The sequence below is a fragment of the Nannospalax galili genome, unplaced genomic scaffold (assembly GCF_000622305.1).
Source record: "Nannospalax galili isolate Female #2095 unplaced genomic scaffold, S.galili_v1.0 scaffold1119, whole genome shotgun sequence".
NCBI lineage: Eukaryota > Metazoa > Chordata > Mammalia > Rodentia > Spalacidae > Nannospalax > Nannospalax galili.
The window spans coordinates 994,543-1,017,298 of NW_008343597.1; the positions used below are offsets into that span (position 1 = coordinate 994,543).

Here is a 22,756-nt window from a genome sequence, read left to right on the forward strand (position 1 = left end):
AAGAGTAGTAAGGGCAAACAAGGAGTGTCCTGGCAGCATACTGGGCTGCTGAGAGGGTGCCCAGGAAGAGGGTCTAGAGGACATACACGACCCTCCAGCCTCGGGTGACGGTGGAAGGCCTTGGAGGGAGCTAGAGGCAAACACAGCCTCTCTCCTGAGAGGTTTCAGTGAGGTGAGGGCAGGGCGGCTAGAGGGCCAGGTCTGGCGTGCGCCTGGGGCCCTTGCTCCTGTGGGAAAGAAGAGTGGATGCAATCCCAGTCTGAGGCAGCAGCACTATTCTAGTCTGTTTTCTGCTGCTTCCATAAAACACTGGCAAAAACAACTTGGGGGAGGAAAGGGTTTATTTGGCACACACGTCCATGTCACAGTCCATCATTAAGGGAAGCCAGGGTAGGAGCTTGAGGCAGAAACCGAAGCAGAGACCATGGAGCAATGCTGCTGACTGGCTTGTGTCCCCCTGTCTTCCCCAGTTACCTTCCTTATAGAGCCCAGGCCCACTTGCCTAGGGAGGACACTGTCCACCGTGGACGGGGCCCTCCTGCATCAATTACCAAACAAGAGAATGCCTCACAGAATTGCCACAGGCCAATCCAAAGGAGGAAATTCCTCAACTGAGGTCCCCTCTTCCTAGGTGTCTCTAGTTTGTAGACAAAAAATTAACCAGCAAAAGTGCCATGCTATGGGGAAACCCAGAGCCAGGGAGTTTGAGGCAGGGACTGAAGCTAGCTTAGGCTACACTGGGCAGGAGGTGGGGGGCCGGCAACCTCCACTGCATGGGTAAACCCAAAAGCCGGTCCTGGAATTCAGCAAAGTAGACGTCCACACAGAAAAACTGGGACACTGACTTTGTGCCATGCTTGGTGTGTATCAGGCTCCCAGCCACGTCTTGTAAATGTGAGGCTTCCCACATGCCTGCTCTCTCCACAAAGCTTTCTCCAAGTGTCTTTTCTTCTTTCTCAGCCTTTTATGGTGTCATTCATCCAGCAACTACCATATGTAAAATTTAATGAGAAGTGCCATGCAAGAGACCTTGATAAGAAGCTCAAATCCTGGGTTAACTTTGTCTAGAGAACTATCTGCTTTTAGCACAGATTTCTCCTGTTAGCCCCCTCTGCTTTATCCCTGTGGGCTTTTCTCTACTCCTCACAAGTGTACTGTTAGTGCAGATAGTTCTTACTGCAGATAATGTAGAACAGATGCCCTGCTAGAAAAGACTTCTCTCTAGACAAGCATCACTGGACTCAGTTAGGGTCAGGACTGACAGCCTCACTTGTTTATACCTTAGTAAAGACAGCCAGGGCCAAAGGAGGCAGAATCGCACAACCAATGTGTAGCCTTCAGCCCCACCACCCACCCCCGCACCTCTAAGTAGAGCCCCTTTTTTCTAAGAGGCTAGTGTCCTCCATGAATCAGTGTGAGGTCATAGCTTGTAGTACCCACATGTAATCCCTGTCCCCTTCCTGGCAGAACATGGAAATGAAGTCCCACTGGACCTTGCAATCCAAAAAGAACGGCTGGGTCAGGTGGAGGACTTAAGCCAGTTCCTACCTTGTAGAGAAGGGGAAGCAGGCTCCCTCTCCTCTCCCCCAGCTTTGTCTATGGCCTTGCATCCAGCCTTCTACTCCAGGGATTCAAGCAGATGTCTAGAGACAGGAAGTAACCAAACAAAGGCAAAGAAGTGACAGTGGCTGGAAATTAAGAATTCTGGCTCAGAAACATTGGCAGAGGACTCCCTCCTAGATCCACAGACTCTACAGGAAATGGGGAAGGGGAAAGCCAGGCCCAAGAACTACTCACTGGCCCCATCCTGGGGATAACACATTCACTTACTTTCCTCTGCTGTCATTTCATCTTCTGAACCACCTGTGAGATGAGTGAGGTAACTGAGTCTTAGAGAGGTTACACAGCTTTCTCAAAGATCTACTACAATCTGGCTGAGTCTGCCTGGCCTGAGTTTGCTCACAAGTGCTGGGAAGAACCCCCTATAGCTCAGTAGGGGCTCCAGTGACCTGTGAGGAACCCGTTGTTAAACTCAGGCCTAGCACCTAAACTGTGTTTACAGAGAAAGGCAGCTATGGTCTGAAGAGGAATTATTGGCCTAATGACCACACAGGTCATTCTTCCTTCCCCCTGCTTGGGTGCCTGCTTCCTTCCTAGTATATGACTTTGGTAACTAATTAGTGTGAATGTCCCAAGAGAAGTAGAATCCAGCCCATATAGGCTTCCTGGGGTCTACTCTTCTACTTCTAAAAGCTTGTCCCTGCCTGGGTATATCCAGGCCTCTATTGATCAGTTCCTGCCTTCATTTCCCTCCCTTCTGACCCATTCCTATGTTGGAGCCCAGCTCAGGGATGATTCCTCAGCTCCCTGGTCCCTGCCTGTATCCTTCTTCCTTGTGTAGTAATTTGGCAGGAATAGCTTGAGCTTTGAATTTCAGAACAAGTTCAGAAAACTAGGCTTCTAAGCATTTGAGTTCTGGCAATCCAGTGGGGCCTTAAGGTATCTTGGTTAGTATTTGCTTAGCCCTGGGAATTGGACCTTACTCTTCAGTGCCAGGGGATGGGATAGGAGCAGCATAACCACAGATAATATAGTCGAAGAAACTCCTGCTTCTGAGATGCAGTAGGAATCCTCTACAGGATTCCAGAGGGGAGAGTGCTTGAAGAATGATCCAGAAACTGACAAGAATGGAACAAAATGAAGCTGTTCAAGTATAGCTCATAGCAACAGAAGTACAGAAGTCAAATTTAACCAAGCACAAGGACCAGAGGGCCCATGTGTCATCAGTCAATGTGAACCCTGACAGAAGTCCTACAGTTGTGTGTCTGGAGGGGGGACTGGGGATGTGGCTTAGTTGGTAGAATGCTTACTTAGCACACATGAAACTATCGGTTCCATCCCTAGCACTACAGAAAGCCAGGTGTGGTGGTAAATACTTGTAATCCCAGCACTTGGGAAGTAGAGGCAGGAAACAGACACTTAGGGTCATCTTCCACTACACAGAGAGTTTGAGGCAAATTTGAGCTTCCTGAAACTCTATCTCCAAAATACCAATAATAAATAAGTAAATAAGGTTATCCAGGGGCCTCCTGAGGAAGGCACAGGGCCCATCTCACTGCTGTCACCTCTCAAACAATCCTTGCTGTCCACAGTCTGAGGTCACCACTGTCACTAATGTCTGAAGACCAGAAATAGAAATGAGTCATGGCCTTCAAATGTGCCTAATCTAATGCTTAATTTATTAGAGATGAAGCAGTGTCCTTTGGCAGTGGGAGCCTCAGAACTGCTGTGTATGGTGTCTAGGGTCCCAGCATTCACATGCTGCCTATGTAGTGTTACTGCTAGAAAACGAGGTTGTACTATCCCCTCAGTACAGCCCTGAGACTTCGTTTGGGCAGAGACATAATGGGATCAGCACTAATTATTAATGCAATATAAGCTAATTTATTCTCTTTTTCCTACAGTTTTCCAGTAAAAGGACCCCATAGTGGTTGAAGAGAAGCCCATCCCCAAGGGTGAGATGATGATGTTAAATACACACCACAGAAGGATAAATGCTCAAAGTCACTCTAAACACAATCAGAACAGCTCCTGCCCAGCATAAGCAGGATATTGGTCAAGCAGGAAGAGATCTGGTAAAATACCCATGAGCAGGAGGTCAGTATAATAGAGGTCCAGCCAATGATATAGGGACCCAGGGCAGCATCCTTAGTCACTACGCAATCTAGACATGAAGATCAGGTCTAGAGATGTGAAGGAACCTCAAGATCACAGCAAGGCCAGTGGTCACATGCTCTTGAAACCAAGCTACCAAAGTACCACTGTAGGCTCTTCCTATCTGCTGGCTAGCACCAGGGTGGCTCCCAGAATCTGGGGTTGGATAGAGGATAGACTGGTGTCATTAGAAAGAACTTCCCCAAAGGGTGACAGAGTATCTTGCCTATTTGGGCTGCTGCAATGAAGTACCAAGATTGGGTGGTTATGAACAACACAAATTTCTTTCTATTAGTTCTGGAAGCTAGAAGTCCAGAATCTGTGTTTGATGAGAACTCACTCCCTGCTTCACAGGCAGCACTTTGTCTCATACCTCCATACAATGAAAAGGACAAGGCAGCTCTGTGGGACCTCTTTTGTAAGGGGACTAATTCTAATCAATATTGCTTCACTCTTACCATCTATTCCCTTCCCAACAGCCTCACTTCCTAACACCACACTGGGGATTAGGTTTCAACATATGAATCTGGGGGGACACAAACATTCATAACAAGGAGTAGAGAGCCGTGCCAGGCACAGTGGTGCACACCTGTAATGAGGAAGCAGAGGCAGGGAGAATTTTGAGTTCAAGGCTAGACTGAGCTACCTAGTGAGTTCCAGACCAACCTGAGCTAAAGACTCAGTAGCCAGTAGATGAAGCTGGCTGCCACCAAAGGCAGGGTCTAGGGTACTCTCCATAGGAAAGTCCACAATGGTTTAACAATAGGCTTAATGACAAAAGCACTCTTCTATTGACATGACTCAGTGGTCTTCCAAGCAAGGTCCTTGGTTCAGCAGCAGCCTTGTCTAGGAACCTGTCAGGGATGCAGAATCTTGGGCATACATAGTACTCACAGGAAGACAACCGGTGTCCCTTCCCCTGGCATTAGGCATCTATGCCCTATTGGAAACCCCTCTCTACCCCCAGAGCTGCTAGCTGTGTGAAGCAAGAACTGTCAAATTGGGAAGCCTTCTTGGATCTCCCAGGAAATGAAAGGAGGGGATACTGGCTTTTCAGTCCTCAGTGAAAAGTAAAACCGACCTCAGTTTCCCTGTGTTCCACTTTCCAAACATCTTTCTAGTGCAGGGCTGTTGAAAAGCTAGATGGAAGGGTCCATGTGCTTATGCAGAGATTTCATTTTTCAAAAGCAGGGGCTGGAGAGATGACTCAGCAGGTGAGTGTGCATACTGCTCTTCCAGAGTTCGATTCCCAGTACCCACATCCAGCAGCTCCCAACAGCCTGAACTCTGGCACTGCACTCACATGCACAAACCCACACACATAAACACAAAAAATATAATTAAAATAAATAAAAACATGGGGTGAAGCTGACTTCATGGTATGAACATTTTTATTCTTATGCAAAGACAAATTTGGGCCAAGGGGAGATTTGCATAGGAGAACCCAGGGTATAAACAGTGGCACCTGAGCCTGTGGTTGCTGTGCCTGGAAGAAGGCATCATACAAGGGTAAGGGGAGGAATGGGATGGGGCACTTACTGGCCCCAGGGGGACAAAGGAGACACTTCTTTACCTAGAAATGAATTCTGTAGATACTGAAACCTCCTACATGTGTTTATTAATACATGTGTTTATTAAGTCAGAGTTTATTAAAGGTATTTTAATGTAATTTTAAGCATGAGCGTTGAGAGAGAGAGAGAGGTGCTCAGAAAGACACACACCAAAAACCAGAGCATGGATGTGGGCTTCTCAAAGATGAGTCCAGACTATCTCCCTTTTCAGCAAGCTGCAAAAGGCAGAGACAGTCAAACAGGGAAGAAAGCCTTACAGAACATTCTGGAATTAAAATCTGACAAGTAGAGCTTGAGCTTTGTGTCTGGCCACCAGCGGCCAGACAGAGGAAATGTAGTGTCTGGCTGTTGGCCATTCCTACCCTCTCCCACCAGCAGGATCTCTGGCCCCATCCTGACCCCTGGTGGCTGCCCTTTAGATGAGGCAGGAGCGTTCCCAGGCTCCTCCCTGTTCCAAGAGCTGGGGATAGATAGCTACCTGGACCCAGAACATCTGGAAAGATGGATCCTCACCCTTCTCACAGACCTCAGCTGGGATCCCCAAGAAGTGACAACATATTTCCTGGGGCCCCTTCAAGAGAGTTTGTTTCACTGGAGTCATGGGATGGCTTCTTAGGATAAGCTTGGCAATCCAAAATATGTAAAGAAAGCACTTTTAACATTCCACGACAGCAAAATGTGTATGTATGTGCATGTATGTGTTGCATCAAGGTCAATACAGGTGAGAGTACAGTAACAACAGACTAGCATTCTCATGTACAAGGGAGCATAAATTTATACAACCTTTCTAGAAGTGGTCCTGGACAAATAAAGCCAAAATCTTTAAAAGTGTTTCTATCCTGGGATTCAGGAGTTCTACAGTTAAGGATTCATCTTTGCCCAGCGTGATGGAACACCCCGTCAATTGAAGCACTCAGGAGGTAGAGGCAGGTGGATCTCTATGAGTTCAAGGCTGGCTTGAGTTTCAGAACAACCAGTTCTACATGGTAAGAGCCTGTCTCAAAAAAGAAAAAAAAAAAAAGAATTAACCTTCAAGCTGGAGATGTAGCTCAGTGGCAGAGTACTTGACTAGCATGGACAGTTCTGGGTTTAATCTACAGTTCAAGGATAAATAAATAAATTCTAGAATAAATAAATAAATTCCCTGTCTAGAACTTGTAATGCTAACTACTCTTGCCTTTATTTCTCCTTCACATCTCCTATTCATCAATCAAGGACTTTCTTTTCTCCCTACAGATAAGAGTTATGCAATTTGGGAGTCTTTTAGAGAGACCCACTGAAGTGGTACTCCAATTGCCTCACCATGCGTCCCTGTTCAGCATGGAAGAAGCCAAAGCGGTCTAAGTCCTGATTCCCTATCAGCAATTTGGGTAACCTCTTCAGGGGATGGTGTGATAAGAATGGAAGTAGGAATTGGCTAGGCAGCTAGGGTAAAAAAGACCCCAAAGAAAAGTAGCCAGTTTCTTGGCTAAAAGTCAAAATGTCCTTGGGCCGCTTAGCAACATACTCTGTTCCAAAGGCCAAAAATGTCTAAAGTATTTGGGAGTTTTTATCTAATCCTTAAAAGATTTTAGGGTTACCTCTTCAGGAGAGGGAAAGTTAGAGTAGCCAAAAGCCCGATTAAAAAATAAATCAAGTGCTGTGAGTGGTGGCTCACGTCTTTAATCCCAGCACTCAGGAGGCAGAGTTTTTAAAAGCTAAAAAAAAATACTTCCAATCTTAAATGTTTTCCTGAAGATGTAAATTAAATTCTGTTTTTAATTTTAAAATGACATGAACTTTAAAAAATGTTATCATTTAAAAGAAATGTCTTTCTAGCCGGGCATGGTGGCGCACGCCTGTAGTCCCAGCACTTGGGAGGCAGAGGCAGGCGGATCTCTGTGAGTTCAAGGCCAGCCTGGTCTACATAGTGAGTTCCAGGACAGCTGGGGCTACAGGGAGACCCTGTCTCAAAAAGACAACAACAACAACAACAAAAAAAGAAATGTCTTTCTTACATATAAATTCAATTCCTATAAGTATTTGTCTTTAGTAACATATTAATAATAAGCTTTATTCTTTTTTTTTTTTTTTTTTTTTTTTTTTTTTGTCTTTTTGAGACAGCGTCTTCCTGTAGCCCCAGTTGTCCTGGAACTCACTGTGTAGACCAGGCTGGCCTTGAACTCACAGAGATCCGTCTGCCTCTGGCTGTGCCTCTGCCTGCCAAGTGCTGGGACTACAGGCGTGTGCCACCATGCCCGGCTATAAGCTTTATTCTTTAATAATAAAAGTGCTTATCCTCTTGTAACTGAAGATGTAGCTCAGTGGCACAGTACTTGACTGACATGCACAAGGTTCTGGGTGTGATCTACAGTTTAAGAATAAATAAATAAATATAAATAAATAAATAAATAAATAAATAAATAAATAAATAAATGGCTGGAGAGATGGCTCAGAGGTTAAGAGCACTGGCTGTTCTTGCAGAAGACCAGGGTTCGAATCTCAGCACCCACATGGCGGCTAACAACCGTCCATAACTTCAGTTCCAGGGGATGTGACAGCTTCTTCTATGGCGGCTAAAAACCATCCATAACTCCAGTTCCAGGGGATCCAATGTCCTCTTCTGTCCTCCACAGGCACTGCACAACACAGGTGCACTTACGCACATGCAGGCAATGCACTCACACACATAAGAAAAAAAAAAGAATAAATAAATAAATTCTACTTTGAAGTTGGACTGAGGCAGAAGGAGAACAAGTTCAAAGTCAGCCTGGGCTGCAAAAGGAGATCCTGAAAAGTAGCAAAATGAACCATCAGCAGACTGTTATAACATAGTGTCTGAAATTCAAAGTAAAACCAGGAGAGGAAAAACAAGAGGAGGAAAAAGCCGAAGTACTCACTGACGCCAGTTGGATGATGGGTACATGGACATTCTTTATTTCATTTCGTCTTCTCTGGTGCAAATTTGGAAGTTTCCATGACAGGGTCTGTGAGAAGGCTGAGCAGAGCCTTGGTATGCAAGCCTGAAAACCGAGTTCCATGCCTGAACCTGCAGTGGAAAGACAAAACCAACCCCACAAAAAGGTTCTCTGACCTTCACACATGCTTTGGTACACACACATACACATAAAATCAATACAATTTAAAAAGAATTTTTCATGATAAAACATGTTTAAGAAGGGACTGGAGAGATTACTCGGCAGTTAAGAGCATTTGCTGTTCTTCCAGAGAACCTGGGTTCAATTCCCAGCACCCACATGGTGGCTAACAACCATCTGTAATTCCAGTTCCAGGGGACCCAACACTCTCTCTGGTCTCTGCAGGCACTGCAGGCACATGGTGCATTTACATATATGCAGGCAAAACACTCATACACATAAAAATAAAATAAATAAATAAGGTACAAGATTGCATGTGCAATGCTTAACAAACTGTTAAATAAAAGATACAGCATACAGAATATATAAAAGCACACTGAGGTGTTCATTATGCCAGGAGACTGCGGGAATTTTAATTTTCTTCTTGATATTGTTCTATATTTTCATAATTCTACAAGGGGTGTCTTAATTATTTAACAGGCACCAAATACATTTGTTAACACGTGCTGTGATGGATAATCTTTATGGATAACTTCACAGGATTTAGAGTAACCATGGAAACACACCTCTGTGTCTATGAGAGTGTTTGCAGAAAAGTTTAACTGATGAGAGAATCCTGAAAATGGGCAGCAGCATCCCCTGGACTTGGGTCTTGGAGTAAACACAAAACAGGAAGTGAGCTGAGCAGCGCTCAATCAGTCATGTCTCTGTGCTTCCAGACTCGAGTGAGACATGATCAGCCACCTCACACTCCATCCAATATGCTTTCCCTACTGTGATGGATTATTTCTTCAAACCATGAGCCAGAATAATCCCTTCCTTAAGTTGCTTTGGTCAAATGTTTTTGTCATAGCAATGAGAAAAGTAAGTAATATACGTACTAACTTGGGAGTCTCATATATATTAAGCTCCAAGGGCTGCCACATAATAGGTATGCAACATTGAGCAAATTAATTAACTTCTAGATCTCAGATTCAGTACCTATAAAATTGGAATAATGCCAGGCTAGTTTTCAAGCCACTGTTTACTGGACATTTAACATGCACTGGGAGGACACTAAACTAATGGTTTGCCTCCATATATTTCCATACATACTATTCATACACAATTATTTTAATAAGCTATGGAGTAGGTTATGACATTCCCATTTTAGAGGCAGGCCAAAAGCAGCTTAAAAACATTAGGTAATGTTCTCCGTTTTCTCCATTTTGGAAGTCCAGCTCTTGGCCCCAAGCCTGGACTGCTTAGTTACAGTCTTGGTGTCAGGTCTGGATGAGCTAATGCAGACGAAGTGCCAAGCACAGTACCTGGCTCTAAGCACAGAGCTGTTCCAGCTGACACCAGTTCCTTTTTCTATGACATTTTTACATTTGTAAATTGTGACAAAGTAAGTTCACTTGCTGAAAAATAAAAATAAAAAGTGCCCCTATTCTGAGAGGACTATAGTGACTGTTAAGGGACAATCCAGAAAGGAGCTAGGTTAGCTCCCTCAGGAAACTATGGGGGTGGGTAGGAACTGTGTGTCATATACCCTCCAAGGTTTCTTCAGGACGTCACCAAATCCTGCACCTTAATTTGCAGCTCAGTATAAGTACAGTCACTCTATCAGCAAAGCGTTGTGCCCCAGCTTCCACTTCCGCTGCCACCTGTTCTCCATCAGAAAAGGGGACAGGCAGTGTCAGAGGAGGAGTTCACTGGCAGTCTGAGTTTCTAAGGTAATAAGACCAAGGTCTGAGTCAGAAATAGTGCACGTGCTTTTAATTCCAGGACTGAGGGGCTGAGGCAGTGAGATGGAGCCCAAATCTGAGGCCAGTCTGGGCTGCAGAACAGGACCTGTAGAGAGGGTGGGCGGAGAAGGGGCAAAGAGGTAGGAATGGAAAGAAGGGGAAGGGAGGGAAAGGAAGGGAATAAAGGAAGGAAAAGCAAAGAAAACGCCATAGACAAATCCCCGGATTTGATCCCTAGCATTGAAAATTAAAAAATAGGGCACAGGTCTCCCAGGCCCACAGACTGATTTTTCTTATTTTCCCCTTTTCTTAGGGAAAAGAGAAATCTTAGGACCAAGACACTGTGTGGAGAAAGAAAAGATGAATATCCAGGGGTAAGGAATGCAGCTGTACCTACCCCGGAACCCCCTTGAGGGTCCACTTTAAATTCCTTTCTCCTGGGGGAGCCAGCCTGAATTAAGTTCCATGCCTATGCCCTATTCCCATCCTATGCACATCATGGCGCTCATTAGGCTAGACTTGCTTGAAAGTTGTCTTCTCTACTAAATGGGAAAGTCTACAGTGCTTTAGCTCCTAAGTATATGCCTGGTACACAGAAAATGTATGGATGTTTACTGAGAAATGAATGAATGGATGAACTCTCCACCAACAGTCATGAGTTCCCTGTTTTGTCATTTTTTGTTTTCATTTTTGTTTTTAGTGCTGCAAGTTGAACTCAGGGCCTTGCACACCCAAGACATGTGCTCTACCACTAAGCCACACACCCAGTACTTGATAGGTGCCCCATTTTGTGCCAAATACTTAAAGGATGTGGTCTCTGCTGGGTAGTGTGACAAATGCCTGTAATCCCAGCACTCAGAAGGCTGAGACAGGAGGATAATAAGTTCTGCCGGCCTAGGCTACCTCATGAGAGGCTTAAGCTTTAAACTTTTAGAGAAACACAATGTGGACTAGGGGAATGGCTCAGCAGATAAAAGTCCTTGTCATGCAAGCCTGATACCCTGAGTTCAAATCCCAGAACCCATGTAAATGCCAGATGCAGTGGCACATCAGTAATCCCGGCACTCCTAAAGGCAAGATGGGAGTTGGAGACAGGAACTGGAAGTTCTGGTCAGCTAGCCTAGCGTATGCAGAGACAAGAAGAGAGACTCAGTCTCAACAAGGTGGAAGCAAGAACCCATTCCAGAAAGAAAGAGAGAAAGAAAGGGAGAGGGAAAGAGGAAAAGAGGGGAAGACAGAGAGGAAGGAAAACACAGTGTAAGAGGAATCCCTGTTTATTCCAATCTTCATGCTATTTTACCAAAGTACTCAAAATGTAGCCCTTGACTTTAGGGGAAGCTCCTGAGCACATGAAATCCTGGGTGGAATTACAGGGCTCAAATGATCTGAAGCTAGCCCTAGCTCAGTGGTAAAGCACGTGATTTATCCAAGACCCCAGGTTCAATTCCCAGCACCAAGAAAACTCTAAAGTCTAGTGTTCTGGTTATTCCAACTTTAATGTGTGGTCTCTGGTGAGTGATTTCCCCTTCTGGGCCTTAATTCTCTTCTCTATAAACCAGGAGAGGGGCTGAGGGATGGGCAGCAGGCGACCATGCCTTGTGCAAAAGTAAAAATAATTTAATGCCTTGACTATTTGGCCTGTTGTGTGTAATTGGACAGGGTCTCCTTCCCAAATGCTTAGGGAGGCAATCTGGGGAAGCTGAGGAGGGAGGAAGAAGTGTGTACCTGCTTCTGTCAGTACCAATATGGTCTGGTTGTGCTGCCCCTCTGGTGAGTGGACAGTGATAAAGGGTGATGGCTGAAGGGGACCTTGCCACAGTGAAGGCCTGCCCAAGCATACCTATGTGTCTTTGCTTCTTCTACACTGCAAAACAGAAGACTCCAAAGCCACAAGATCTTCATGGTTTCATCAAACTGGATTCCACCGGCCCCCCCATTAAAAAATGGATACCTCTTCCGAGGGACAACCCAAAGAGAAGCAGTTAATGAAGATGGAGGACAGTGAGCATTAGTGGGGTTCCTGGCAGAACCCCATTCCAAGCTTCCTCCAAAACTGCAAGAACGTGGGTCCTCCTCCAGCGCTGTCTCAGGGAGGACACTGGGCTGAATGGATAGAGGTGTGTGTGCCCAAATGCCTCCAGGCTTTGGACCAAGCTGCTGGCAGGTTCATCCCTCTCCCCAGAGCCCTCACAAACACCACTTCCGGCCCTCCTGCCTCAATTTGGGCTCTTCCTGCCTGAATTTCTATTCCCACGCCTGCCCTTTCCTCTGCAGAGCTCTCTCCCTCCCATGACAACCCTTATTTCGCTCTCTTCGGTTCCATGTCTGTTCCCCTCCTTCTCCCCACCTAGCTATCCCTCACCAGCCCTGGAATAGGTCTCCCTCGCTGTCTCCCAGGCCGGGTGTAGCTCTCTCCGCCTTAGCTCTCGCCCCTGCACCTCTTTCTTTGTATTCCTCTAGTCCTCCCGGCCTCCCCAGCATCTCTCCTCCCCCGCCTGGCTCTGGCCTCCCCCTGCCTCCTCATCTTAAGCTCAGACTCCTCCCCCTAGCTCCTCTCCCCTTCCCATCCCTTCGCCTCACTCCACTCCCTGCCTGCATGCCAGGGTTTCTTTCCACTGTGGGGGTCTCTGAGCCTCTCATTCTCCTCTCCACCTGCCTCCTTCACCCCAGGGTTAGCGAGCACCCCCTTTTTCTGACCAGGCATCTTCTCACCACCCCCACCATCGCCACTGACTCTCCTCCCCATCTCCTCTTCTCCTTCTCTGCCCCTTTAAATCTGCCTGGCCCAGCCTCCCCCGTGATGCTGGGTTTGGAGCAAACATTGATTTGTGCTGGGATGGAATCGGAATTTTGATTTTTTTTTTTCCTCTCCCAACCATAAGAAGAAAAAAATAATAAAAACACCCCCTCTTGATAGCCCCCTCCCCTTTCCCATCCAGCTCCCAGATCCTCTTCGCTATCTCCGTTCAAGGCAGATTTCCCCCCTACACTATTCTCATCTCTCCTCACCCTAGCCACTGCCTCACTCCTCACACTAGCCGGCACCTTCAGCTGGAGAGGGGACTCTCCCATAGCTCCCCCACCTTCCTTCCCTGGGTTGTAGCAGTCTCTCCGGAAGGGGAGGGGGCTTGTCTTGTCCTGGGTAAGGTGTGAGTGGAGGGATCCTGCCATGGATGCTGCGCCCGGGAGGCAGCCTGAGCCCCAGCCCACAGGGTGAGTAACCTGCCCCCTCCCTTTCGCCCGTCTGCCCATCCCCACCCTCGCTTTTCCCCCACTGAGCTTCCCCCGTCCCCATTCTACCATCGGCCCACCTGGGCCGGGTCTTCCATCTACATTTTTACCTCCCGCCTCCCCCCTCCCCATCCCCGGTTTGCTAGCGAAGCCAAAAAATAGAGGCAGAGAGGTCCAAATAGCCAAAAGACCCTGCCCACCCCCCGCCCAGGACCACCCCCCCACACCGCCAGAACTACCATCCACGTTCCACACTCTGGGGTTCTAGATTGGAGGAGAAGGACTCAGGCTTAGGGTTGGGGCCCCAAGTCCCTGGAGGCGCCCTCTGCAAGTTGGGAGGGATAGGAAAGCCCCCGTGCCCCCCAACGCTTGGGAGCTGCTCGAGGAGCGGTGGGGGCAGGGAGGGCTGGAGGGCGGTGCTGATGCCCCTGAGCCACCCGGCCTGGGAGCAGCCGGCAAAGAGGAGGGACCTCGCTCTCCACTAGCCTCGCTCTCCACTTGCTCCCCTCTTTCTCCACAGCCACTCAGGATGAGGGTCCGGCCCTGCCTGCCCGCGCTGGGGCCCCTCCGCCCAGGCCCTGTTTAACCTCCCCCGCCCCCAGGCCTCGCCCGGCCCCCAGGCCCCCAGCAGGCTCTCCAGCCCCAGGATGCGCTGAGCCGCCAGGGGGCTGAGGCCACGCCAACTACATGCATGTCCCCCGGGGGCAAGTTCGACTTTGACGACGGGGGCTGCTACGTGGGGGGCTGGGAGGCGGGGCGGGCACATGGCTACGGCGTGTGCACCGGGCCCGGCGCCCAGGGCGAGTACAGCGGCTGCTGGGCGCACGGCTTCGAGTCGCTGGGTGTCTTCACGGGGCCCGGCGGACACAGCTACCAGGGCCACTGGCAGCAGGGCAAACGCGAAGGGCTGGGCGTGGAGCGCAAGAGCCGCTGGACGTACCGCGGCGAGTGGCTGGGCGGGCTGAAGGGGCGCAGCGGCGTGTGGGAGAGCGTGTCCGGCCTGCGCTACGCCGGGCTCTGGAAGGACGGCTTCCAGGACGGCTACGGCACCGAGACCTACTCCGACGGAGGTGCGGGGCCCGGCCCACCCCTGACTGCCTGTCGGCGTGCGCCTCCCGCCGGCCTGAGGCGCGCGTGCCTTCCCCAGCCTTACGCCCTCCACGCCCTGCTGTTCCCATCTTCCTTCCCCAGCCTTGAGCGTACGGTGCGCCCAGCCTTCTGTTTCCAGTGTTCCCCACCCAGTGACCCCAACCCCCCATCTTCCTGCCTCTCCCGCCACCAACCACCATACTTAGAGCTTCACTAGATTGTCTCTTGCCTGCTTCCGCCTCATTCCAGTCTGCCTACCCCTCCCACCTGCCCTTTCCACCTGCTTGACCCCCAGCATGCATCTTCTCCGCTCATTTAGTTCCTCAGTCAGCTTGCACCCCACCGTCCTGTTTGCCTGTCCCGAGCCTTTTTCACAAATCACCACCTGTCAGCCCACCCATCATCCTCCGTACACTCCAGCCAGCCTGGCCCTCTCCCTTTCCCCAATCCACCCACACTGCCAAAATCGACGTCTCTCCTGCTCCCTGCCTGACTTGATTCTGCTGTTGCACACCTTCCAACACCGCCTGGCTTGTCACTTCCCAAGCCCCACGCTAACTGCTATCACCTCTCTCACCTGTCACTTGAGCTTCCATGGGTTTGGGGGGCTCTGACTGCCGGGTTTGGGGCCCAGGGAAGGGTTCTGACTATCCTACTCCATCCGCAGGCACCTACCAAGGTCAGTGGCAGGCGGGGAAGCGCCACGGCTACGGGGTGCGTCAGAGTGTCCCCTACCACCAGGCGGCGCTTCTGCGCTCACCCCGCCGCACCTCCCTGGACTCGGGCCATAGCGACCCCCCGACGCCGCCTCCGCCTTTACCCCTGCCCGGAGACGAAGGAGGCAGCCCAGCCTCGGGGTCCCGAGGCGGCTTCGTGCTGGCGGGGCCTGGGGACGCCGACGGGGCGACCTCGCGTAAGCGCACCCCAGCAGCAGGTGGATTCTTCCGCCGGTCACTGCTGCTCAGCGGGCTCCGGGCTGGTGGGCGCCGCAGTTCCCTGGGCAGCAAGAGGGGATCCCTACGCAGCGAGGTGAGCAGCGAAGTGGGCAGCACAGGACCCCCGGGCTCCGAGGCTAGCGGACCTCCCATCCCAGCACCGCCTGCCCTCATCGAGGGCTCAGCTACTGAGGTGTACGCGGGCGAGTGGCGTGCAGACCGGCGCAGCGGCTATGGAGTGAGCCAGCGCTCCAACGGGCTGCGCTACGAGGGCGAGTGGCTGGGCAACCGACGGCACGGCTACGGGCGCACCACCCGGCCCGACGGCTCCCGTGAGGAGGGCAAGTACAAGCGCAACCGGCTGGTGCACGGGGGACGTGTCCGCAGCCTCCTGCCTCTGGCCCTTAGACGGGGCAAAGTCAAGGAGAAGGTGGACAGGGCTGTCGAGGGTGCTCGTCGAGCTGTGAGTGCTGCCCGCCAGCGCCAGGAAATCGCCGCTGCCAGGTGGGCATCTGATGCATAATCAGAGCTGGGCTAAAAGGAGAGGTTGTTCTGAGTGTGAGGTTCAAGGGAGAACCAAGACTCAAGGCCTACAGCCTGGTGGGGAAGCATGGGCAGGCCTAAATCCAGGCAGTTGTAGCCCTCAGGTTTGGGGTGTTTGTATCTGAGGCTATAGGTGGATGTGGGTGTAACTGTGGGTGGCTGGGTATTGGAGGGAGGTGGGGTAAGACTGTCTCAGTGTACTGTGTGGAGATGTATGGGTGCCTATGGAATCCACGGTGTGTGGGTATAGCAGTGAATGTTTCTTTGTGCAAGCCCAGAAACCACTTGCAACTCAAACCCAGGTCTCTAGTCTTCCTCCTCCTGCAGCTCAGGGGGTCTTCTGGCCTTAGGCTGGAAGCATCAGGTTCTGGCAGAACACTGAATAGTTCCTTCCTTGATGGTTTCCAGTCTGACATCATTTCAGTCTTAGCCCTTGAGGAAGTCTAGATTTTACAGCTGCAAAGCTATTGCCTTCTCTCCCTCCTTTAACTCAAGTGGTGCAGGTTTGAAGGGAGGGTCTCACCTCTAAATGAGATTTTATTTCAGTGAATCAGATTACATTTCCATGCATCAGAACCTTGCTATCTAAGGTATTGATGTCCAATAAGAATATAATGTAAGCCAAACCTGTAACCTTAAATCTCCTAATAGCCACATTAAAAAATGAAAAGGAGCCAGGCATGGTGACACACACCTTTAATCCCAGCACTCTGAGGCAGAGGCAGGTGGATGTCTGTACATTTGAGTGAGGTCAGCCTCATCTACCTAGTGAGTTCCAGGCCAGCCACGGCTACATAATAAGACCCAATCTCAAAGGGAAAGGGAACGGGAAGGGGAAGGGAGGGGAGGGAAGGGGAGGAAGGGAAGGAAGGGAAGGAAGGAGGGGAGGGAAGGGAAGGGAAGGGGGAAGGGGAGGGGAGGGAAGGGGAAATGAATTCATTAAAATGAATTTTAATAATATATTTGTACTTAAACCAATACTTCTAAAATTCTATCAACTAACAATATAATAATTTACATTCCTTCTGGAATATTTGGAATGTAGTGTATATATTTCACTTCTATTCAGACCAGCGACATTTCAAGTGCTAAATAGTTACTACAGCTTCTATTGAATTAGATATCACAGAACTAATGACAACCAAAATTCCATTTGTAATGGAATTTTTATATATTGTATTCTCTTTTAGAAGAGATGAGGACATAGTTGAAGGATGCTTCAGAGGTCCAGAGATCAGGAGATGTCCAAATATGCATCAATATATTTGTATAATGGGTGGCCAGTTGCTGCTTGTGTGCACGTGTGTATGACTGAGTATGAACATGTCAAATTCTGTGTCGATGACCGAGCCAGAGTATGTGCATCTGTAAATACATCCAAGTGTATGGATATTAGAATGTAGGGCCTTAAGCCAGGGAAGGGGGAGGGCAGAGCACCATGGAACATTTTGGGCTAGATAGGGTGGAGGCATGTGCAAGAAAAAACTGATCTTACTAACTAGAAGATCAGGCAGTGGGAGGAGGCTGGCTGGTCTCCCCAGCAACAGGCCTAGTAACTCCGATTGGCTGCTGGCTACCATGGAAACAAGAGAGCCTCAGCAGCAGGTGCATTTGCCAGGTAGCTTGAGTCTAGCTTGATGCCTGAGCACAGACTAAGTCTAATGCCTAGGCTGGATAATCCACACCTTCTATGTACAAAACCACAGGTTGTTGTCACTTATGTGGCCATCAGTAGAATCCACTGCAACCCAAGAGGAATCCTCATACCTGCTCAGAACCCTGAAATCAGCTCAATTTCAGGACGGGGCTAGTCATCAACAGTCTGAAAGCCCTGAGTACCACAGGGTTATGTCAAGTCCTTCCAAGTAGACTCGAAAGCCCTTTACCCGCCAGGTTTGAAGGAAGGAAACTAACCATATCCCAAGGTACATAATAGGTCCACCAAAGACAATAGCAGACACCACTAACCCCCAACCTCAGACTGCCTTTCCAAGATAGATAAAACAGGCTGTGACCAGAAAGAGTCACAGGTGTCGATCCATTCAGAAACATGGCAAGTACATCTGTATTTCTGCTCATTTGTTCTTCACCTAAGTCAGGATTCACAGAAGCAATTTAATGATTCAAAACCACCTGACAGCAGAGGGTGAAAGGGAAAGGAAGTTATTAAGAAAGCATCTGAAAACAAAGGGAGAACTAAGAAGCAATGGGCAAGGGAAGGGTTAGTAATACCTGAAAGTGATCTGCGTATAAGAAGCAGGCCAGGATAGCAAGGGGGCAGAGGATAGGCTAAGGATTGACGCAGAAGGTGTAGCTGCAGAAATGAGAGAACATGCACACTGGCAGAGAAAGGGAATTGTTGCTTAGAGAGAAACCGTCCAGTTCTCAGATGAGCGTAATGGCACGTGTCTTTAATCCCAGCACTTGGGAGGTGGAGGCAAAAGGAAGAGTTCAAGGCCAATCTCTGCTACATATCAAGTTTGAGGCCAGTCTGGTTTACAGGAGTCTGGTTGGAGGGAGGGAGGGAGGAAGGAGGGAGGGGAGAGAGATTTTATAATCCAGTTCTAGAGCTCAGAAAAGCAGGGGGGGGTGGCAGTGCCAGGAACAGAGAACAGTGTGATTACGGAAGAGGCCAAACAAAAGCAAGATGGAAATTTTTCATGCTAGGAATCTACTGGAAGAGGGCTTGCAGTGGAAAGAGGAAAAGAAGAAGTGGTGCTGGAACAGGGTGTGGGGAGAGGTGATGCTGCTAGGAGGGCAAGATGAAGGTACTGGGCAGTGCTTTATACCCCAGAGGGAGGTCTTTGACCCCAGGGGGCATGAGGGGTTGGTTGGTAATAAGCAGACATACTGCTGGGCATGGTGGCACACTTGGGAGGCAGAAGCAGGTGGATCTCTGTGAGTTCAAGGCTACCCTGGTCTACATAGCAAGTTCCAGGCCAGCCAGGACTATATAGTGAGACCCTGTCTCACAAAAAAACAAAAACAAGAAGCAGAGGTACTGACACTCAGAGGTACTTTGTAAGCAGGTAGGAGACATAGTAAGTATCAACACAACTGTGGAGGATCTGCTAAGGCTCATTTGTCACTAGGCAAGGAGCAGGACAGCAACGGAATAACATTGGGAGGGGAGGCTGGCCCCTGCAGCTGGAAGTGTTACTACAGGACATAGGGGTAGAAGGGTGAGAAGAGCAGAAGGGTGTGATGACAGCCCAAGACTAGGAGAGGGAACTGGCTGGTAGCTGACTGGCTGGTAGCTGCCCTGGCCTGTTCAGCAAAGAGAGCAGTCTGCAGTGTGAGAGAAGTAGCTCAGGTCAAGAGAATGTGCTATGCTGGGGACACGGTGAGGGGCTGGAGCATCAAAGCAGGGCTTTTGAAGTGGAGGAAGGTCAGCCAAGTCCCTGTCCCTGGGACCCAACAGGGCAGCAGACGCCCTCCTAAAGGCAGTGGCAGCCAGCAGCGTCGCCGAGAAGGCTGTGGAGGCAGGACGGATGGCCAAACTGATAGCCCAGGACCTACAACCCATGCTAGAGGCCCCAGGTGAGGTGTGGACAGCCTGGGAGAGGGGAGGGGGTGCCCTGGGAAGCTGGAGAGACTTGTGTGGGGAAAAGGAGTGGGAAACCTACGGGGGATTTGGGGTGGAAAAAGCTAAGATCTGAAGGGATGGAGGGTTGGGGCCGAGCAGGCCCTGTTGTCTGGGAAGTGGACCTGGGAATGTATGAGGCAGAGTAATGGAAGGTTTGGGGCCTGGTGATGAGAAGGTCTGAGCCTGGACATAGCCAAAATCCCGGGGAGTGCCAAAGGGGAAAGAAAGCAGCAGCCTCTCTGTCTCAGGCCCAGTTAGGCCCCACTTATTCCTCACTGTTCCTGTCTAGGCCGCAGACCCAGACAGGACTCAGAAGGTTCTGACACAGAGCCTTTGGATGAGGACAGCCCTGGAGTATACGAGAATGGACTGACTCCCTCAGAGGGCTCCCCGGAACTGCCCAGCAGTCCTGCCTCCTCCCACCAACCCTGGCGACCCTCTGCCTGCCGGAGCCCACTGCCTCCTGGAAGGGACTGGGGTCCCTTCTCCAGCCCCAAAGTTTGGCCCAAGGAGTGGGGGGGCCCAGGTGGGCAGGCTGAAGAACTAGCTGGCTATGAGGCCGAAGATGAGGCTGGGATGCAGGGGCCAGGGCCCAGGGACGGTTCCCCACTTCTTGGAGGCTGCAGCGACAGTTCAGGAAGTCTTCGTGAGGAGGAGGGAGAAGATGAAGAGTCCTTGCCGCAACTGAGGGCCCCAGGAGGCTCAGAGTCTGAGCCTGTCACCACACCGGTTTTGAGGGGCCTGTCCTCAAGGGGTCCTGATGCTGGGTGCCTGACGGAGGAGTTTGAGGAGCCTGCTGCCACCGAGAGGCCTGCCCAGCCGGTGAGACACTTGCCTGTCCCCACTCTGTGCCCTCTTCTTTTCAAAAGCCTTGCCTCCCACTCCTTACAGACCTCTGTATAATCCCCCCTGAGATGCTTTGGTTTCTACTCAGCTTCCTTTCTTCAGGGCCAGTCTTGGACCCTATCCCCCTTTTTAAAAAAAAAAAAAAAAAAAGACAACTTTTCAGGCTGGAAGGAACCCTGGAGAGCTTCAGGTCCGACTCTCTCATGTGACAGATGAGGAAACTGAGACCCAGAGCATTGGAAGTAACTTGTAGTTTGCCCTAATACCTAATGGTAGAACCAGGACGTTTTTTTCCTGTTCCCCTTCCATATCATTTCCAGCTCCGGTTTCCTACCCCACTCCCACCCCCACCTCCACACTTTCTCTCTTTGGTGCCCAGAAATAAAAAAGGGAAAAAAAAAATTGTTCCCTCCCTACCCTCACCCTCCCTCCCTCCTTCTCCTGGGAAAAAGGGAAAGAGGAAAAAAAAAAAAAAAAAAAAAAAACAAAAAAAAGAAAGCCCAGAACCCTCTGCTCTGATTGGATTCCAGGCCTTCTCCCATCTCCTAGCAACCACATCCTCCCTCACCCCTTCCTCTGCCTTACCGCAGTACTGGCTGCTGCTGCCAATGTCTGCTGCTAAGGCCAGGCACCTTCTGCCTGGCCCACATGATATGCTGGGATGGGGGAGGGGGAGCGCTGTCCCTGTCTTCAGAGTGTGAGCCCGAAGGCAGGTCCCTGCCTGGGAGGAGAGAGATGCTTTGCAATCTGAATCAAAGGCTATCAGTCCTGCTCTGGCCTGCACGGGAGGTGTCTGGCACCCTTCAGCTTTGCACTGAAGCCAGGGTAGGAAGTGGGATCTAACACCGGGCTTGGGCTTCAAAGACTGAGCCTGCTTCACTCTCTGTCTCTCTAGGGAGCTGCCAACCCCCTGGTGGTGGGAGCCGTGGCCTTGCTGGACCTCAGCCTGGCGTTCCTGTTCTCCCAGCTCCTCACCTGAGGGCGACATCCCTGCCTCCTTCTGGCTTCGGTTGCCTGACTCTCCACCTGCCTTTATCTCTTTCCTCCTCGTTGTGTTTCTATCTTTCCTTCTTCCTTTCTTTTCGTTGCCCCTTTATTTTTGACTCTTGCTTTTTCCCTTCCCTCTCTTCTTTCAGATGATCTCATTTATTCTGGGTTCGTCTCTGGTCTTGTTCCTTTCCCTCCCCAACCCCTTCTTTCTCTAGATTGTTTACATATGAAGGGCTTTTCTCTCTCAGAGTTGCTCTCTGCTCTGAGCCACACAAATCTAAGTCAGATCATTGCCCCCAAATCCCCCCTACCTTTTCCTAAACCCAGACTTCACCAAGGGTGGGGGGTTTGGTGTCCTGAGGAGTCTTCTGGAAGGTGAGTGGAGGGGAAAAAGTAGATGGAGAAGGGGTGACTGAATGCCATACTAGCTGAGCCACTGGGGCTTCCTGGCCCAAATGGAAAGCTGCGGGAGGAGTCACCTCTGAAAGCCCAGATAAGGATCTTGCCTAACTTAATCCTTCCCAGGGCCAGACCAGGGACGTAGACGGCAGAGTTAACTTCCTAGACCCTCCCTCTTTCTCTCCTCATCAGCCAGCCCCTCTTCCAACCCCCAAAGATGGCATGCCATGCCAAGCACAATGTGTAAAAGAAAAAAAAAAATCTATCTGGTGCACCAAACCCACCCTCTCAAGACTTTACCACCAACCTCTCTACCCTGCTGTGCCCCCTAAAAGTTTATTTGCTTGATCTGGACTCACTTGTGGCCTTTGATTCAATTCCTAAGGGGCCTGAAGAAGACACTTGTGCAGCAGGTTAGAGGCACTGGAGCAAGGACTCCACTCCTCAGCTCTGGTGGTTGAAGGGAGCACAACCAGATTCCATCTAGGGGAGCCTAGTGAGAGGAGAAGAGCTCAAAGGCAGCATAAGCTGTCACAGTCTAGTAGTTTCCACGTGGGTTCTGTGTCTTCCCCCATCACATCAGAATCTTGTGACACGGTAAAGTAAGAGGGGACAGGAGAAGCAAACGTCTCCCACATCCCAGGCAGGGCAGAGGTGGGCATCAAACCCAGGTGAGAGGTGGATGAAGAGCCCTGTTTGAAGATATGGCTGATCCCTGGTTCTAGCTTTTCCTCTGGGGGCAGAAAGCTCTACAAAAGGGGACTGTAGAGTCCCCAGGGGAACTCCTTCCCTGCATGAGGCAAAGGCAAGCTGCCTGCCAACCTTCTTCCCTCAAGGAATGGCCTTGCCCACCACACACACTCTTCTTTTTTTCTAGTCAATGACTTCTGTTTACTCCTTGGCCTGCTTCCCTCCTCTCCTCCCCTCTCCACCTTTACTTCTGATTTCTATTTCATGGAATTTGGGATTGAAGTTATACAACAGTGCCGCCAACACAAGTCTTGCAGGAAAAAAAAAAAAAAAAAAAAAAAAAAAAAAAAAAAATTAA

At 49.8% G+C, this 22,756-nt stretch overlaps 1 protein-coding gene and 1 long non-coding RNA gene across 2 annotated transcripts; one reads left to right on the forward strand and one right to left on the reverse strand.

The window, feature by feature from the left end:
• Positions 1-5,098: 5,098 nt before the first annotated feature.
• Positions 5,099-15,069, reverse strand: LOC103739447. Its single transcript, XR_607500.2, has 3 exons — positions 14,987-15,069; positions 8,165-8,313; positions 5,099-6,279 (listed from the first exon to the last, which is right to left on the reverse strand). It is a non-coding gene; the product is annotated as an uncharacterized LOC103739447 (long non-coding RNA).
• On the forward strand, positions 12,350-22,752 carry Jph4 (junctophilin 4). Its single transcript, XM_008839852.2, has 6 exons — positions 12,350-13,302; positions 13,841-14,390; positions 15,077-15,848; positions 19,309-19,427; positions 19,763-20,295; positions 21,215-22,752. The coding sequence occupies exons 2-6, from the start codon at positions 14,012-14,014 to the stop codon at positions 21,296-21,298; spliced, it is 1,887 nt and encodes a 628-aa protein (XP_008838074.1). The 5' UTR covers positions 12,350-13,302; positions 13,841-14,011; the 3' UTR covers positions 21,299-22,752.
• The last annotated feature ends 4 nt before the right edge of the window (positions 22,753-22,756 follow it).

What these genes read in the sequence shown, in the direction of transcription:
- Jph4 (XM_008839852.2), top strand. Translation starts at nt 14,012, where the DNA reads ATGTCCCCCGGGGGCAAGTTCGACTTTGACGACGGGGGCTGCTACGTG. An exon ending in CAGGAAATCGCCGCTGCCAG is followed by an intron (nt 15,849 to 19,308) that starts GTGGGCATCTGA and finishes GGGACCCAACAG; the next exon opens with GGCAGCAGACGCCCTCCTAA. An exon ending in ACCCATGCTAGAGGCCCCAG is followed by an intron (nt 19,428 to 19,762) that starts GTGAGGTGTGGA and finishes GTTCCTGTCTAG; the next exon opens with GCCGCAGACCCAGACAGGAC.